The 19,366-nt window shown below is 35.6% G+C and overlaps 3 protein-coding genes across 4 annotated transcripts in view; 1 reads left to right on the forward strand and 2 right to left on the reverse strand.

Moving 5' to 3' along the window:
- Window positions 1-7,151: 7,151 nt before the first annotated feature.
- On the reverse strand, window positions 7,152-10,081 carry LOC149424810 (uncharacterized). The gene is made up of 4 exons (XM_089650814.1): window positions 9,983-10,081; window positions 9,018-9,109; window positions 8,752-8,913; window positions 7,152-8,576 (listed from the first exon to the last, which is right to left on the reverse strand). Exons 2-4 carry the CDS (start codon window positions 9,098-9,100, stop codon window positions 8,513-8,515), a joined length of 309 nt encoding a protein of 102 aa, XP_089506940.1. The 5' UTR covers window positions 9,101-9,109; window positions 9,983-10,081; the 3' UTR covers window positions 7,152-8,512.
- A 4,201-nt stretch (window positions 10,082-14,282) lies between these two features.
- Creld (Cysteine rich with EGF like domains) lies at window positions 14,283-15,813 on the forward strand. The gene has a single exon (XM_089647165.1). The coding sequence runs from the start codon at window positions 14,466-14,468 to the stop codon at window positions 15,630-15,632; it is 1,167 nt and encodes a 388-aa protein (XP_089503291.1). The 5' UTR covers window positions 14,283-14,465; the 3' UTR covers window positions 15,633-15,813.
- Window positions 15,814-15,907: 94 nt separating this feature from the next.
- The window catches only part of LOC149424812 (uncharacterized), a 129,948-nt gene continuing 126,489 nt past the window's right edge, over window positions 15,908-19,366 (reverse strand). For both annotated transcript variants that reach the window (XM_089647144.1, XM_089647154.1), the window contains one exon: window positions 15,908-18,282. In XM_089647144.1, the coding sequence (XP_089503270.1) occupies window positions 18,216-18,282 (67 nt within the window). In that variant the 3' untranslated portion in view covers window positions 15,908-18,215. The remainder of the gene's footprint in view (window positions 18,283-19,366) is intronic.

Raw genomic sequence — 19,366 nt, forward strand, 5'->3', positions numbered from 1 at the left:
CACTATCGTCGTTATGCATTAAAAACCACGCAGGATGCTTCTTAGTTCTTAGTGTCAAGCGGCATCGTTGTAAATTAACCCAATGTTGCCAAATCTGATGATTTACTCAACCAAACGCTCAAATAATATACAACAATGTACTCGCGAATGGCCACGGGGACGCAGTACTATCGAAGTAATGCGTGGACGCAGCACGATCGTCGTTATGCATTAAAAACCACGCAGGACGCTTCTTAGTTCTGAGTGTCAAGCGGCACCGTTGTAAATTAACCCAATGTTGCCAAATCTGATGATTTACTCAATCAAACGCTAAAATAATACATAACAATGCACTCGTGAATGGCCACGGGGACGCAGTTCTATCGAAGTAATGCGTGGACGCTGCAAAACCGTCGTTATGTATTCATAATAATATTTCAGCGTGATCGGCCATGGGGACGCAATACTATCAAAGTAATGCGTGGATGCAGCACGACCGTCGTTATGTATATTTAATAATATCTACTCGTAATCGGTCTCGAGGACGCAATACTATCGACGTAATGCGTAGACGCAATACGATCGTCGTTATGTATTGAAAATTATATCGACGGCCGTCGTATATTCAAAATAATATCTACTCGAGATCGTTCACTTGGACGCAATACTATCGACGTGATGCATGGAAGCAGCACGATTGTCATTATGTGTTAAAAATAGTATATTCTCATGAGCCGCTACGGGGACGCAGTATTATCGACGTAATGCGTGGACGCAGCACGACCGTCGATATGTATATAAAATAATATCTACTCGTTATCAGTCTCGAGGACGCAATACTATCGACGTAATGCGTAGACGCAGCACGATCGTCGTTATGTATCGAAAATTGTATTACTTCGTGGACGCGGCAAGATCGTAGAAATAAATAAAAACATACACTGCTCGATATATACATCGTGTAGCGAACCTGTCGGCAAAATGTCAAACGTTCAATATTCGTTTCCAGACATTCTGAGAGATTTTTTGCTTCCACAAAAATTTTTGCCATACGATTCTACATGGGGTAAGCATCGTTCTGGCCAATTTTGACGTCAAAATATTGTAACGTCCGTATATTGGACGCTGTAAGTCGGTGGACGCTGCAATGCTATGGAGTTTTTAGGGGTCGGACGCAACAAATGTAGCGGGAGAAACGCATGATGTTGGTTACTCTGTGAAGTAAAAATTACGTCAACTCTCATGAGATGTGTACTAGGTACACGGCAATTGGTGGAATTAAGGTCGGGTGGCCGACTGTGCTAAAAACATGCACTTGAAATACAATAGCTGTAAGATAAACATTTCGTTTTTTTAATCTTTACATTTCTTCAGTGTTATAGCGATATTGTTTCGTTCAAGACATGCTCTATTTTCGTTTCTGCCTACATTCCGCTTTAAAAATTTTGTACAAAATACCTGTCATTGTATGATACATTCGTAATGTGTGTTGAAAAGTTTTTTGTGTGTTGTGCTTGAAAATTTATTTGTTACATATTGTTTTCATAATAAAGTGATATTTTTTCATTAAAAATTCACAATAAAAATGGGCTACGGTAATGATGTGATGTACCTTTACATAAAGGGAATTGTTTCCAACGATTTCATACGTTCAAACAATATTCGTGTTTATTATTTTGTATTTTACAAAAATGTTGAACATGCATAAGATGAAAAAAAATCTTAATTTTAACATATAAAAATTGTTTAAAAATACTTGCCTTAATACCCTAATTTTATTTTCAGTGTTCCGCCAAAATCCTAAATGCATAAATTAAATGGTACTAACTTTCTTCTAGCCCCATGTGTAGTATCGGGAATACCAACCTATGAAAATATCGTTAACAGAAATTATTGAAAATGGTTATCATCCCATACAATTTTCATTTTACGTAATTAAAAATTATAATGTTAAAATTAAAAATTCCCCATATGCAGATTGCTGTCTTTTATAGTAATTAAGTTTTTTTTTTTTTTTTTAAAGAAAGACAAACATTCCCAGGTTACGAATAACCCAACAATGTTTGAAAATCTCCTACTACCACCACAGAAAGCCGAAAATGTTGCTTGTGTTGTGATGGAGGACTTAGCCAGATCGGTTGAATCAAAAGGTTTTTTTAATCGTATTAAGCGTGGCCAGCGACCCTGAATATTTACTCAATTTTTTAATAAAATTGTAGGAATGGCCTCATAACATTCCTCAATGTCTCTAATGCTACGTATACATACGCGAGCCGAACTGAAACTCAACTTATGGAAAAATAACGAAGAAACCGCAAATGGCGCGAGACGCCGCTTGCAGTTGCTTCGTTCCTTTCCCGTAATTCGTGGCTCGGTTCGCGTTTAAGTTCGAAAATGTACCATTTTGTTTGATGTTTGAACCATAAATAACCACCAGCGTTGCCAGGTCCAGATTGCAATATTTCCCTATATTGGGAGTCGAAATTTCCCTAGATTTCCCTAGATTCCGGGGTACCACCTTGGCAAGTTAAAAACGTCTGTCCGTCCGGGGGGGGGGGGGGGGAGCTTTGAAAAAAAGTACTTGGTTTTTGTTGATAACTTTCATATATTATTTGTAGTAATAAAAACACGAATACCCAAATACGCCACATATACACCAGTACGTAGTCACTGTTTTTTTTATTCTCTTTCTTATATGGCAATTATTTTTCTTATATGGCAACACTGACACAACAAATTTGACATTGACATTTCAAATGATAATTATAAAATACTTATCATTTCAAATGATGATTATAAAATACATAACATTTACATGATATTTACAAAGATCAGGTAATTATGGACTATTCCGACACACAAAATACGTACTATTTAACATGAATTTATTCATTATCCCATTCACATATTCATTATTTCTTAATTCAATTGAATCGAAGTATTGTTTTCGATAAGTGTGACGGAATAGGCAATATTTACGAAAATACATGTGCATTAGGGTGTCCCTTATATTTCAAAGTTTTTATTTTCTAATGCATAGGTCTTAGTTTTGTTCCTTTGCTTCTAAAACACTCGGATTTTTTTTTTACCTTATTCGGAGCACGATAACCCGTGCCGACTTGCACCGAATCATGTTCATACAAGTTGCGCGGAAGTAGCGGCGCGCACTCGCGGTATCTGTCATTTGTGTTCAGTTATTCTCGTGATTATCACGTATTGTTTTACATTTAAAAGATGGCAGTGGAATTAAGAAGCAATAAAAAAAGTATTTTCTTAGTTGGTGACGTAAATTATCAAATAACAGGCGCAAAGTTACCGTTTAACCGGCAAGTTCTTGCAGTACTTTTTTTTAACATTCGCGAAGTTAAATTGACTGTTAGTGAAAGCGCGAATCTCGTCATTCGAGAGTGTATTATATTTTGGGAAAAAGCTAGAATCCCTACCAGAGCTATACCTAACTGTGTAAAAAAACTTGTGGATCTTCACCATGCTTGGAGGGAGTTGCAAAAAAATTCCAAAAAAAAAACACTTGTTTACAAGCGCCGTGAGGAGGACTTTCAAAACAATTTAAACAATATATTCGATATAGCACATGTTGATGCTTTGGAACGGATGAAAATAGAAGAAGACAAAATATTTTTACAAAAATAAAGAGAACCAGGCCGTCCAGGATGCTTAGCGGGTGTAGACAAAAAGCTAGCCGAAAAAGAAGAAAGGACAAGAGAGAGAAAATTAAAAGAGAAGAAAAGACATGAGCAAATGTGTTTCGCGAGTTTATCGTCATCTCTTACTACACAAGATTTTATACAAACACAAGGACATACCGATCAACATACCAGCTCTGAAGAAAGCCTCGAGGAACCCTTGCCAACCACCTCTCAAACGGTGTCTGAAACTACTACAAAAAGAGGACGGAAAAACTTTATCACGCCTAAGTTAGTTGCAGCTTTAGATAGATGTCAATTAAGCATAAGGGATTCTGTCTATATTCTTCATGCTGTAGTAGAAGCGCTAGACCTTAGCTGTGATGATTTTCCGATAAACAAATCGTCCATTCAACGCATTCGCACACAGAGTAGAAAAGATAGAGCGGAATCTATAAAATCAGATTTTCAGGATAATATGCCTGAAATGGTGACCGTTCACTGGGATGGGAAATTATTACCTGGACTGGACGTGAGAAGTTCTAAAGAAGAACGCCTGCCAATTCTAATTTCATTTGGAGAAAAGGAACAACTGCTGGCTGTACCCAAACTGGAGAGCTCTTCCGGCCAGGATCAAGCTAAAGCTGTGTTAAACGCACTTCATGACTGGAACATCGATGACAAAGTTCAAATAATGTGTTGTGACACAACTGCGTCTAATACAGGGCGATTGAAAGGAGCCTGTGTACTTTTGGAACAAAGACTAGACAGGGAATTACTACTCTTTGCTTGCCGCCATCACGTTTACGAACTGGTTTTGAAATGTGTGTTTGAAACAAAAATCCAACAAGTTACTAGTAGCCCTGATATTCCAATGTTCAAAAAGTTTAGAGACAACTGGAAAACTATTAATCCTGCTGCTATTGAAACATACACCGATATCGTCACACAAAATTTTTGTAATACAACAATAGAAGAACTGTTGACATTTTATAATCAAGAACTGCAAAAAACCATTGAACGTGACGATTATCGTGAGCTAATTGAACTATCTATTATTTTCTTAGGAGGAGATAATGAGAAAAAAATTAATATCAGACCTCCTGGAGCGATGCATCAAGCAAGGTGGATGGCTAGAGCTATTTACTCTTTAAAGATATGTTTGTTGCAACCCTAGTTCAAAATTAGCGCCAAGGATAAACGAGCACTTCAAGACGTTTGTTTATTCATTGCGGTTATATTTATATGTGAAACCATGGCTTGGATGTAGTCTGGCGGTAAAGGCACCAAATCAAGATTTGTGCTTTTTAAAGAGGCTTAAGGAATATGAAACTGTTGACAAATTGATCTCCAAAGCAGCCCTGAGCAAGTTTAGTCAACATCTTTGGTACTTGTCAGAAGAAATTGCCGTTTTGTCACTCTTTGATGATGAAGTTAATACACAAACCAAGGGAAACATTGTAGTGAACTTACAAAGAGAGAGTTTCTATGATTCTGGGAAGAGATACATTCCATCGAAAGAAGATATGTCTGATTTTTTGTATGGTAAGTAGGAATACATAGTTTTATTTTTTATACTGTTTTCACTAAACTGATAATAAAACTTATTTATTATTGCAGGAAATTTATTAAGTGATTTTGTGTCTGTCAAAAGCACAAATTTATTTTCTCGATTAAAAATTGATGAGAACTTCCTCCAGAGACCCATTTCTACGTGGGACGAAGATGTTGCCTATATAGAGGCAAAACGAAAAGTTTTTTCTTTAAGGGCAGTTAATGATACAGCTGAAAGAGCTGTAAAGCTTATGCAATATTTCCATGGTTTGATCACTGCAAATGAAGAACAAAAGCAATTTTTGCCACGCTGTGTGCAAGAGCATAAAAATCTGTATCCAGATTGTAAAAAAGAGACCCTCAAAGGAAAATATCCTGCTTTATCTGTAATTTTATCTTCTTTTAATAAATATTCTTTTAAATATAAATATTTAAGCTGCTTACTTTGTACTGTTCATGATTTATTCCTTCTGTGTACTCCCTGTGTGTAATAAAAGTTTATTATTATTATCATTATTTCAATTGATTTCAATACATAACGGAAAGGGTTAAAAACAGCAATTTTCAAAATCTTCAGAGCTCTGTCGGCACGGGTTAATGTTGACGTAGGAAGATAAAATTTTGTATTTAAGTAAGTCTGGGTAGTTCAAAAAGAAATAGTGGGTATGCATTTTGATATCAAAAAAAAATTTTTTTTCAACCATATAAGGGACGCCCTAATGTGCATGGAGTAAATTGTTAAGGTCAAATAATAGCAATACATAACATAGCGATGCCTTAATCTGAAATTTTGTGTTTTACCGGGTAAGTAGAAGATTACAACGCCAATAATAATTTATCAAATAACATATTTTAATGATAATAATATTTGGATAATTTGTAAGGCGCTTTTTTTGTGAAAAAAACACCTCCAAACTTTGGAAATGTACGCTTTGCAGATTAAGGCATCGATGGGCTGTATTCATTGATATTGGCTTCTGTGATTATGACTTCTAGTCATTCGCCGAAGATTTTAATTTAGATTATAGCAAGGAACAAGAAGATTTGGAATAATGAATTATTTGTATAGCGCCGTTTCAGTGAAATATTACCTCAAGGGCGCTTTGAATTATTAGAACAGGTTGAAGACTGAAGTTTATCAGTTTGGCACTTGAGATGATTCAGAAGAACAGAAGTGAAATGACAGTGGAAATATTTGGCGAGAAAAAACCTGTACTATTACATGCCGAACAAAACCCAGAAGTTTAGTTAAAAATCATAAATAGTATTATCCAATTTGTCAACCAATGTTTTCTCTATTTTAAAATTCAAGCAAGTACTTGAAGACGTTTTGGAATGCAATATTCCGGATAATGTTTTGGTTGACAAACGGTTTCGGATTTTAGTTTTATTTAGATTAATTGCTGAAAACAATCTCTCCACTGTTGCACTTGAGTGTGGCAAACACAGGATTGTTAAAATGTAATGTAAAAACAAAGTAATCAAAAAACTATTTCACTTCAAATCTAGAACATCAACAAAAAAATTATATATGGAAAAAAAACTATTAAAATTAAGAAAATCATATGAATATAATACATGTCTTCTTATTTACAAAATAAATAATAAACTCATACATACTAATACAGAACTCATTAAAACGTCCCAAGTACACACACACTTTACACGGCAACACGATAAAATACATTTAAACACCATACATACTCATTATGGCAAGCAATCCATTGGTTACGAGGGAAGCAACATATACAATTGCCTCCCAGACGAAATTAAAAATGAAAAAAGTATAGGTACATTTAAAAAAAAATTGTTCAGTTTTATGCTCAATCAACAAAACAATGAAAGTGAATAATATCAGTGTGTAATATATATGTTATTTCTAGTTAAATAAGTGAAAAATGTAATTTTCTTTTATCTAGAATAAAAAAAAAAAAAAATAAATAAAAAATAAAAATAAATAAAAGCCTAGGAAATTTAAGGGTGTCGTCGCCCAATTTAGTTTGACTGATTCTCAACCAAAATTGTAGTATTGAATGGCCTATGGGCGACAGGTCAAAATCAAAACATTGCAACTCTCTCTACTCTCTCATTTAAATCTCTCTCTCCTACCAGATTTGGAAATAACATTGCCAGAGGAGCGATCGAGCTGCATTGTTTTGACTTGACATTAACCGGATCTATTAATTTTAAATGTTTTAATATTTGAACTGTTCTATCTCTAAAATTAAATCTTTTTAAAATTTTACTAACACCTTCTATATAAAATTCTAGACATCGTCTTCTTAAATCAGTTTTTAAATCAGGCTTTCAGAATTTATTTCAACCAGTCTGTTACATATCTGTCCGTGCACATCTTCTAATCTAAGAAAATAGCGCGGATTATTATGTTCAACGTCTACTAGCTGGGTCCGGTTTAAATTATACGGTTCAATATAACAACCTAAAATGTTTTTTAAAGTTGATTCTACTCCGCTATATAGGATATGGATTTTATTTTTTTCTGACTGCATCTCTTAATTGAGATCGTAGAAAAAAGGTAAAGCAAATTCTAAAAAGTAAAAATACATTTTGACCATGGGATTTCAGAGTTTTTCTAATATTGATGCGGCCGGTGGAATGTTTTCCTGAAGATGAGCGTGTGTAAAGTATAACACGAGTGCTTCGTATTGCTCTAGCAGTCTTTTCACAACTGCGACTAAGGATAACCACCTGGTCTGAGATGGGTGCAGAAGTTTCTGTGGTTTGAGCGACAGAAATTCTTGAAACTCGACTAACTCAGACTGTCGCTTGTAGCTATTTTTTAAGTAGGAATATATGTCCCTTGCTAAATCTTCCACATCTGATGGAATCTTTTCACATGCACAGTTAGCACACAAGTGAAAAGAATAACACACACATTTCATAATAAAAATAGCTGGAATTTCATTTTTTAAAAGACTAGAAAGCGAATGCCTCGAACCCATCATCACATTGGCAACATCTGCAGCAAAGCCCACCATATTAGAAGCATAAGGGATATTATTTTTATTAAAAAAATCTTTAATTTCATTAAACATACTATCAGCAGTTGCGGAAGGCACAGGAACTAAATTCAAAAATGAGTCTACTATTTCGTTAATGCTACTATCAAAAACTCTAATTACTAAGGCTAAATGCTTTACGCTGCTAATATCGGTGGACTCATCTACACTTAAAGAAAATTTATTTTTCCTTAACAAATTACAAACTTTTTCAAAGCCACTGCTCCCCATTACGTTATTCACGATTGCAGTACACTTTGTTCTGGAGCATGTTTCCTTTTTAGCAATTGCAGAGTCAGGATAAAGAACTTGGCTTTATTTACTTAAATGGTCCATAGCATTTAAAGATATATTATGTTCTACGGCAAAGGCGAACAACCTGAAATTATAAATAAATAATTACCAATATAGTAGATACAATAAATTTGGAAACATGTAATAAGAATTGAGAAGATTTATTTCATAATAATGTACCATAGTTTGAACCTTGTCGTAATGAAAATAAATTATAAATAAATGTATTTTAGAATCAATAGATTAGCGATACACCGTACCTTATTTCAGCCTCTTTTATTTGTGAGACTTCTGTCGCCCTTTGCCGTATTGCTGGCATTTCGAGTATTGTAGGCTGAAAAGCAGCAGCTCGGATATTATCAGCATGTTTAGCCCCCTTTGCATGCTTCTGTATCTCCGACTTTCCGCACACAAAATCTTTCCTACAAGCATTGCAGAAAAAAAATTAGGTCCTTTATTGCTCTTCTTGAGCCAGCCTTTAAAAACCTCTTCGCTCTCCCATTTCTCCTGGTACTTCTGCACGTACATTTTTTTAGGCCTTTTGGCCGAAGTTGAATTATCCTCATTTGGAAGGTTCCTCCTTGCGCCAGAAGTCGAAGGTATATCCATCGTGTTGACCTATAATAAATACTATATTATAAATTCAGGGTGTACTTATACCAAACACATAATAGTATAAGTTATGTTAAACTAAACACTGAATATATTGGAAAGTAGCTTATAAAAATTTTAAACTTAGTAGCTGAACGCTGAACTTTGTGTTACACTAACCCTGTTTTACATGTTAATTAATTGGAAAGAGATAATAATAATTTCAAAGTATTTACCACTGAATTCAAAACAGAAATCTTAATAAAAATCATTGTAAACCAACCGAAATTGCCGAAAGTGAAAAGTTGAGAGAAGATAATTTCTTATTGTAATGATCATAGACAAAGTCGTAATCTGAAACTTTTAAGAAGTCCCCGGTTTTAATATTTTTAGGAACATAAATATAATTTTGAGTTGTCAGTGTTAAAAATAACATTGCTTCATTTATGTACATCAACATTATTTAAGATTCCTTGAAATCACAAAAATAAAAAAATGAAAAAACATTTATGTTCACTGGCAATCCCAATAATATTGTCTAGTAAAAAATTTTTTTTTGCCAAAAAGTACGAAATTTCCCTAGATTTGTGCTGATTTCATGAAAATTTCCCTTTTCCTTAGACTTTTTTTTTCTCCCCTAGATCTAGGGAAATTTCCCTAGACCTGGCAACGCTGATAACCACTGACGTTTGAACCATGTTTGAACAGCACAACAGTGAACAGAATGTAAATAAATAATATTAAGTTGTATTTTTTTAAATGTGACTGTTTTCAGGACTGGAAATAAAATAAAGATTGGATTTTGGTTTACAATTTTGCTAAAAGCAGGTAAACAATCGTGTCATTGGTTTTTAAAACATGTAAACTAGTATCCATAAATAAACTGAATAAAATACTCGCCTAGTGTCTGGCGTGTGCTGCTAGTCATAAATAAACCACGCTAGTGTTAAACATGTGTTAAACGTCAATGCGTTAAACATCAACATGCGTCAAACAACTTACTGTCAAACGATGTCGATGTCAAATTTCAAAGGCCGAACCAGTGTTGTTATATTTAACTCATACCACTCCTTTGTCGAGTGTGGCTCGACATTATATTTCTTACACCAACTCCTATGTCGAGTCATACTCGACATTATAGTAACGCAATTTCGAAAAATAATTTAAATTATCAAATGTATTTTTTTTTCTTTTAAACACTTTATATCTCATTCTGAATATTCCGAATACGCAAAATACATATATCTCGTCAAGTTTCGCCTTTTAGATAATTTTTAAAATCGTATTATTTTTAACCTTGTAAATGCACTGCGCAGTTATTTGGTTGCGACGCATGTAAGTAGGTAGGTACTTGCCTGTCTACCTGCGTAACAATAGGAAGCGCTGAGGGATTTCTCCCAACACATAACAAAGGATTCTTATACCTATTCACTTGTTATCACATAATATTTTGTTCTGTTTGTGTATTTACATTTGTTTTTACTGTTTTTAGTAGCAAATATTTCGTTAGTAGTGAATAAGGGCATATTAAGTTGTTAATTTTATATATTTCTATGTTTTTTGTACTCTATGTAAAGAAAGAGTAATAAAAATTACATATTTTAAAAATTTTTGTTTAACTTTTTATTGAGGCCACTTTTTATCCCTTTTTTGTAAATTAATTAAGGAGTTGGTAGTAGGTAATTAAAAAAAAATTAAGAGTGCAAAGGGTTAAGAAAGAATTAATGCAATTTTATCAAAAAAAATTTTTAAACAGGTACCTTTTTGGAGTACTGATGTCGCGACCTAAGAACACAATTAATTGTTTATTCGGATTTTTATTACGCAGCACTGTGTGGATGATACAAATAAATTTCAACATTAGTTAGGAACATTAAATTTCCATTCCCAAAATTCTATAAAAAAATTCACACGATTTTTTTAAGCTGATTAAATGTCTGCAAGTGGCTTATTTTTACACTTACTAAATACAGAAAATACCAAAGAAAAAACGGATTTTTTAACTAAAAAATAATTATCAGCCCGTCGTGATCTTTCCGTGGCTCGGTAAAGGTAAGGAAAGACATCAACAAAACCATAAGACCCGGCGCAGAAAAATCCTACAGTGGCTGCGCTGTAAATCGTTGCGAACTTTATTTTTCTGCACAGAGCCTTTTTAGCATTAGGATTATGTATCGATTCTTTAACGGATCGTTAGACAGCGGGCTATGATTTTGTTATAACTCTACTCAAGGGAAGTTTAATATTAATATTATTCATGTAAAGGAAAAGGAGGAACGAGTACAAAAAAGAATTTACTTAGTTACAAAACACTCTTAAAATTTATTTAATAAAAATGTATAAAGAAGGGTTAGTCTTAATCTAGCTTAATACATACTAGTCGTAAATTATAGTTCTTATCTGGAACCGCGGATCTCCATGTTCGCACTTATCACCGACATCACACAAGCGGCAACTTGGGTTGGATCCGAAGGGCGGAGTCGGCAGGCAGCGACTCCTGAGGGGGCAGCTTCCTCGTAGGGATATCCTCAGCGCCGCTCGAAGGGGGAGAGCAGGAAGTTTCTCGGCGGAGGCGAGACGGTAACTTCTGCTAGGGCAGCTCCCTGGTCGGAAGAGTGCCGCTCCAAAGGGGGAGAACACGAAGTTTCTCGGCGGAGGCGAGACGGTAACTTCTACTAGGGCAGTTCCCTGATCGGCAGCTGCCTCGGCGCCGCTCCAAGGGGGAGAGCAGGATGATGACTCCCAAGATGATGACTGTCGAGTGCGGAAATGTGAACTGTCGAGAACTAGGCGAGATCGTGACCGCCGAAAGGGCAGCCTCCTGGGCGGAGGCGCCTCGGCGGCCGCCCCAAGGGGAGGCGAGATGATGGCTGTCGGGTGCCAAAAAAAAAAATCAACTGTTGGTTGCGGAATCTGTTTTCAGCTGTTGAGGCGAGATGAGAACTGCCGAGAGGGCAGCTTCCTCGGCGACCGCCCCAAGGGGGGGGCGAGATGATCATTCTCCAGTGCCAAAAAAAATCAACTGTCGGTTGCGGAATCTGTCTTCAGCTGTTGAGGCGAGATGAGAACTGCCGAGAGGGCAGCTTCCACCACTTACCTTACACCACTTCGGTACGTTGTTTGAGTCCGTGGCGCTGGCATCGACATTCTCACCGCTAGAGTTATTATTATTTTAAAAGATATTAAAATTACATTTGTGCAAAAGACCTTCAAACAATTGCAATAGCCTAGCCTTGGGCGAAGGTTTTTACTGCCGGGTCGCTAGCTTAATGTGTATTTCTAAGTTGGCTTTCTAATTTTTTATTGCGGGACCAGCGAAACTATTCACTAAATACTTAAGGTCTAATAATTCGAACTGCCGCCTCCATCTGCGTGTAAAATTACAGAGACAGATGCGGGAGCACGTGTTCGCTTTGGTCTTTCTGTGAATTCAAGTCATGTATATACCTAGGGACATATCAATTTAGTTAGCGACATTTGCAGGAGTTTCTTGGTTAAATTACCGTTTGATTTAAATGTCCAGCTGAACGGTAGTTACGGTAACCAGGCAATTATTATTAATTATTAGTATTGTGGATAACATAAATATACAGTTATAAGAGCCACAGCTTGCTTCGCTTGGCGTATGGACCACTCATTTTAGTTGATTCAACAGTTGTGTGCATAAATATACCACTCTCTAGATCGATATCTTCCGGCTTTTTGTATCCAACAGAATTATACAGTACTTAACCATAGATATACAAGCAGTACCTACCGTGCGGAGCAGAGCAGTAGACAAGGTAGAGGAAACTCAAGGCCATTTAAAAAAAGATGCGACCATAGACAACATAATTGCTCTCAGCCTACTCTATTCATTCACTAGCCCAAAAAAACTATTATAAAAATAAAAATGTCCTTGAAGCAGAAAAATGTCGAAATGTTTTCCAAGGGCAAGGTTCATCTGACTAAGAAAATAAACTTTTACAGTGCATTTCCTTAAGATGAAACTTGTTAATCTGAGAAGAAGAAACCCAAAATGACAAGAAATTTGCAAAAACACTGAAGAAAATTTCCAAAACATGATTGTCCGACAGTACGACGAAAAATTCCGACATTTTTCAGCCTCATGAACTCATGGTTACATATGTTTAAAAATCTTTAATTTCACCAAAACAATAAGATAATACAGGATAACACTAATCAATAACATGAATAAGTTTATCGATATAATAAATAACATTTATACGTTGTGGAGGAAGACATATGTAAAGTATGAAGCATTGTTCAAAAAACCGAACGAATAACCTAAAACTGTTAATTCACTTTAAACTTGAACTTACGTAGGTAGGTTGAATATAATATGTTTGTAACTCGCTAACACTATACTGGCTTATATTGTATTTTTATCACGAACAACTTTAACACGCAATATTTTCGACGGAAATGATAGTATTTCGGCAGAAAATGACAACCCGCGTGTATAAATAAACCACTCTCATTTTGTTTGAATGATTTGAAACTGTCAAACGGCAAAATTCCGTCATCTCTTTCTGTTACACGAGTCATTATGGTAGAGAGCGAGAGATCGAACCAATCCTTCTGTTCTCACCAATGAGATCTGAGCTTTTAGCCATATTATTCGTTTTCTATTTCTATAAGAATTTTGAGGTGGGCGTGGCGGTTTCAAATGAGTTTCGAGGCCAAAGCTTAGTTAAATGCCCCTGGTTGTGTGTCAACCGTACAGTGTTGCATACAGACGACACGACACGACAGTTGGTTCAATTTTTTCAGTTGCTCCTCAAAGCCGCCCTACTTCATAAAAAACAAACTTTTGCGATCGCAACGGCCCATGGAACGAAAAAAATCAGTCATATGATGCTACTGTCACAAATCCCTATGCTAGGCAGACTGGTAATGTTGGTTCAATCACGCTACACACGATTCGACTTGGTTTGCGGTTGGGAGGTTGGATCTCTGGCGGCACAACCGTTCAACTTGATAACCACGACCTCTTATCGCTTATAACGCTCAACCAGATTGATACAACCCATAAATAAACCACCCACCAACCGCTCAACCAAATTGAATGGTCTTTATCGCCTATTATTCAGTGAGTGGTTTATTTGTGAGTTTGGTTGTCGTACAACGGATGTAGCATGAAGTATTATAGCATATTGTAGCCTCTCGTATATTTTATCTGTCAGATTTACAAAAGAGCCAATTGGGTACATACATGTCATCTTGTCGGCCTCAGATTCTGTGACATTTTAGTTTTTACGGAAGAAGATTGATAATCCTTATTAATTTTGTGTCGGCGTGGAAGAGACATGTTGAAAATAAAACTTTACGATCAAATCTTAAGATTCTGATTGTTTGCTTAAGTAATACATAGTTTTTAAAAATGATTTTGTGGCAACTCTTCCCTTTGCTATTATTTTTTAGTATTGAAGTTAACTGTGATAACCAACTTCCAAAATTAAATTTTAACAGCAACGCCAACAGAAGAAAATTAGGGCCATGCCAGGCTTGCAAAGTGTTCGTGGATTCGTTCAAGAAAGGTATGGAGAAAACTTCGCGAGGAAAATTCGAAGGAGGAGACGCCGCATGGGAAGAGGAGAAGTTGAGATCCTACGCCAGGAGCGAGGTTCGTCTTGTTGAAATACAGGAAGGGCTATGCAACGATGTGAAAGATCACGGAGATCAATGTCACGCCATCGGCGAGGAAGCGGAGCATCATATAGAAGAGTGGTGGTTCGGCAAAGAGTCATTATCTGATGACATTTATGACTGGCTATGCATCGAAAAGGTTAAACACTGTTGCCCGGCGCGCCACTACGGCAAGGACTGTAATCCATGCCTCGGCGGAACCCAGAACACGTGCAACGGGAACGGGAAGTGCAAGGGAGATGGCACCAGGAAGGGAAATGGAGAGTGTCTCTGTGATATAGGCTACTCGGGAGCAACTTGCTCCGAATGTTCCGAGGGATTCCACGCAGCCTACCAGGATGACACCAAGCTCCTGTGTTCCCCGTGCCACAAGTCCTGCCGTGGCGCTTGCTCGCAAGGTGGGCCCAAGGGCTGCGCCGTCTGCAACGACGGCTGGCTCATGGACACAGACAAGGGCTGCACCGATGTTGACGAATGCTCGCTGAAGAACACCTGTGAAAAGAACAAGTTCTGCATCAACGAGGATGGTTCCTTCAAGTGCCTGGACTGTGACAAGTCGTGTGCTAGCTGCAGCGGGGACGGGCCGGACATGTGCGGACAGTGCGCCCCCGGCTATAGGCTGCAGGACAACCTGTGCATAGACTCCTCGAAGGAGGACATCAAGTATAAGGTGACCCTGACTCGGTACCTCACCTACCTGGGCCTGTGTATTACGGTGTGCATCATCTTCCAGAAGTCCATCTGGCTGGCAGGGCTCCTGGGGCTGCTGGTGTCGCTGTACATCACCGTGTCGGAGTATATGCTGGCTCACGAACTGGCTGACCTCATAGACATGAACAGTGTGGACTGGGCCGACCTGCTCGGGAAAGGAGCAGGGGCGGGGGCAGCAGCCTTGAGTTAGATCATTTTAATATTGTCAGTAGATTATTTTGTGTGTTTTATATCCCGCCATAGTTGGTTTTAGGGTCCCAGTTTTTGAATAAGTACGGAACAATGCATTGGTGATGATAAGTTATTTGTGATTTTATTATGGTATTGTAGACTGGAATAAGTTGTGAAAATAAAACAAGTTTTTTTTTATGTGTATGTATTTTATTTTGAATATAAGTGTATACAAGTTCTTACCAAATATAATAATGTTTATAGGTGACTAGATAACTGAGACCTATTAGCTAAATTAAACGGATTTTGCGTAACATTAATCAACATTTTGTTTATTTTTAATAAAAAATACAATAGTGAATAACATACTTTATGCGATGATAAGCAACTAATTCCATTATATATATTATTTGAACAGAACACTTAAATCCTAAATATTTACACAATGGTGGATGGAAAATCTGTTTGAAGAGGAAATAAGTTTATCACATAAAAAAGACACATTTGAATGTGGTTCTGTACCAGTACTACTGAAATTAAGTATGGTGCCGTTGTTACTACGCATGTTGCTGTATTCAGTTCATGGAGGAGAAATCATTTTAATTAATTAATAACACTATATGATGTTATTGCAATAAACACCTGGGTTGCCGGCAATTAAAAAAAATAATAATAATTAGCATTGAAAACGTGTAAATCCTACTTTAAAAGCAAAAGGGCATAAGTAAATCAAATTCTACTTTGTTTATGAATTGTGAGCTGAGGGATGAAATGAAATGTAAAATAATTGATACTTCTAAAAACTACAAGTAACAATAATGTTATTTGAGATCAGTTGGGTCAGTGAACAGAGTGAAGACATTTCCCTCTTCCTCATAAAGGACACATACTGGTGATAGTAATAAGGAAACTCTCAGCGGCAGAACCATAAAGGAGGTATTATAAACAGTCTTCCTCTCAAATAAAGTAGTATATTTCCACACTCACTTCTCCCCTGCTGAAATATAATCCTGTGCTAAACAATAATCTCAATTAATACATTTGTCTTATAGCAATATGATACAATTCGGCTAAAAACTGACACATAGCTGTGCTAACATAAGAATAATTAAATTCTTATTTGCTTAGTTTTCTTATTATAAAATAATGAACATACGTATATTTATATATATATTTTTTTTACATTAACTCCACACAGAAGGCCCTGGGGAAAATATTTTCCCTCAGAGCCTATGTCATCTCTAGGGACTGTGTGGAGGGTCTTTTTGAGGAGAGGGAGGAGGGAACATGGATCTTGAAGACACCCATGAAGTAGGAGGGAGGAAACACAGAGGCTAGCAAATCGTTCCACAGCCGAGCTGTATGACTCGAGAATGAGTCTAATGTATATGCACAGGGTTGCCTGGGGTAAAGTGCACTAAATTCGGGGGTGATCTACATGAATTTTAGAAGTAGAAAAGATAAATAATTTTTTTCGAAATTCCAAAGTTTAAAGGTAGTTTTTAGGTAAAAAATTTGAATTGTTTGTATGGGAAAATAAATATTCTTCTAGGGACAAATAATTTAGTATGGGAATATAAGTTTTTTTTTTTACTTCTACCATCATGTAGAATCACCTCCCGACACCCTGTATTTACGTAATATAAATATTGAAGGCAATAGAAAAACAATATTTCTTATCATGCTAGAGTTGCAAGGATTACAAACTAGGTTATACAAAACATTATGCCAGTTACGACATCTAATCTTGTTTATAAAGAGTGCATAAAATCACCGCCATCTTTATTTTCTCAAGAGCATAATATGGATATCTACATAATATTTTATTATGTGCATATCGCACTTTTATAGCTTTTGCATTACCAACCTCGGAAGAAATCCACTTATTTGGAGTTATGTAGTTGGCGATATTGTTCTAGGTTACTGAGATTGCAGTAACTTTGATAGCAAACTCTCTAGTCTACATTTTCTACAAATTTGGCGATTAGTTATAACATTATGGAATTATATTATATATCAGTTTATCATCAAATAATTATTATCTTATCTCTTATTCGTTAATCCTTTACATTTTTTATGAAGGTATCTAAGTATTTATTAATTATTAACTCATTATTTTGTAAGTAGAATTTAATTTCATTAAATACCTTTGGAAATTCTTTGTTACGATCCTTAGAAATTAATTCTAAGCAATGTTTTGCATTTTTAAGAAAGCTTACAATATAAGCAAAATATCACAGAAGTGTCAATGCGATGAAATAATAAATGATTACTTTAATAATTCAATACTAAATACTGAATGAAGTATGTTTGTGAATATATTATTTTATAAAAGTGAACATATTTATTTTGAAGTATCAATAATTATAAAATTGTACATAATAATTTATTAACATATATTCTAAGAGAAAAAAAAAAGAATTCAACACTTGGTGTTTTAAGAAGCACACAAAACTAACAAGTATTTAAAAAGTCTTTGGCATAAAATACCTTGAAAAGCATAATAATTAATATGTATATGTAATGTATTTTATTTATTATTATTTTTGTCAGTCACAGTGGTGAGGAATGTAGGACGATTTTTGGCTGATGGTAATATTGCTCATGAAGATCTCTCTGTTCCGGAATAATGGGCACCGAAGACATCAAATGATTTAGATCTCGGCGTTCTGTAAAAGAAAAATTTATTGATATTAATTTTATAAATATATACAATGTTAAATGAACTCTTTGGCACCAATGGATGGATGCATTGGTGGCATTAAACATGGCTGATTATCTTCTTCACCTGTGCTAGTAACAACATTTACTTCTGATGAGAAAAACTCATCAATACAGTGTGAAATATTTTTAAAAAATGACAAAGTAAGAAGAAAGCCACATGAATGATTCTACATCGGTGGTGAACTTAAAAAAAATCCTGGATATCAAATCAGTAACTAAAAGAAAAGAATTTTGATCGTAAATGACATATTGAAATAATTTCAATATCAGTTTTTCAAATATTGAAAACAATTTTTTTAATTTTTTTATTTATTTTTTCAAATTAATATTAACATCATTATTAAAGTATGCAATACAAATATAATTTTTTTTAATTATTCTACTACTCCACGAGGGGGGTCCAGGAGCTTGTGTTTATGGGAGGAGTATTTACATAAAAAAGAAAATAATGCTTAAAAGGCGATGTGTAAACCATATTCAAAGACTTATTAAATAACTACAAACATAATTCAAATACAAATGAACAAAATTCAATATTCAAAATAACAGGTAATTATCAATTAACAATAGACCAGACAGTGGCTGAATTGACATCGTGTTTGGGTCCCACCCAGGCGTAGTGTTTTCAATTCCTCGGCTGGCTAAGTCCTCCATCACAAAACAAGCAACATTTTCCACTTACTATGTTGGTAGTAGGAGATTTTCAAATATTGTCAGGCTATTCACAACCCGGGAATGTTTGTCTTTCTTTTAAAAAATAAGGTTAAAAAATATATATACATATACCTATAATTAAAAACAAAAATTTTTTTTTTTTTAACTACAAACGTAATTCCAAATACACAATTGCTAAGTCAGCAAACCACTTGGGGTGACCTATGGAAGCGGTGTTGGTTATCCGATAAATGGTTCTCGGGACGGCGGTACCCATACCCGCCTCCCAAATTCTCTCCTCTTGTTTAGAATCTATTGCTTATGCTATCTACATAAGGTGTTGTGATGGAAGTCTTAGCCAGTTGAGGAATTGAA

Source organism: Hesperophylax consimilis, chromosome 3, assembly GCF_061612785.1.
Source record: "Hesperophylax consimilis isolate HC1 chromosome 3, BYU_Hcon_1.0, whole genome shotgun sequence".
Lineage (NCBI taxonomy): Eukaryota > Metazoa > Arthropoda > Insecta > Trichoptera > Limnephilidae > Hesperophylax > Hesperophylax consimilis.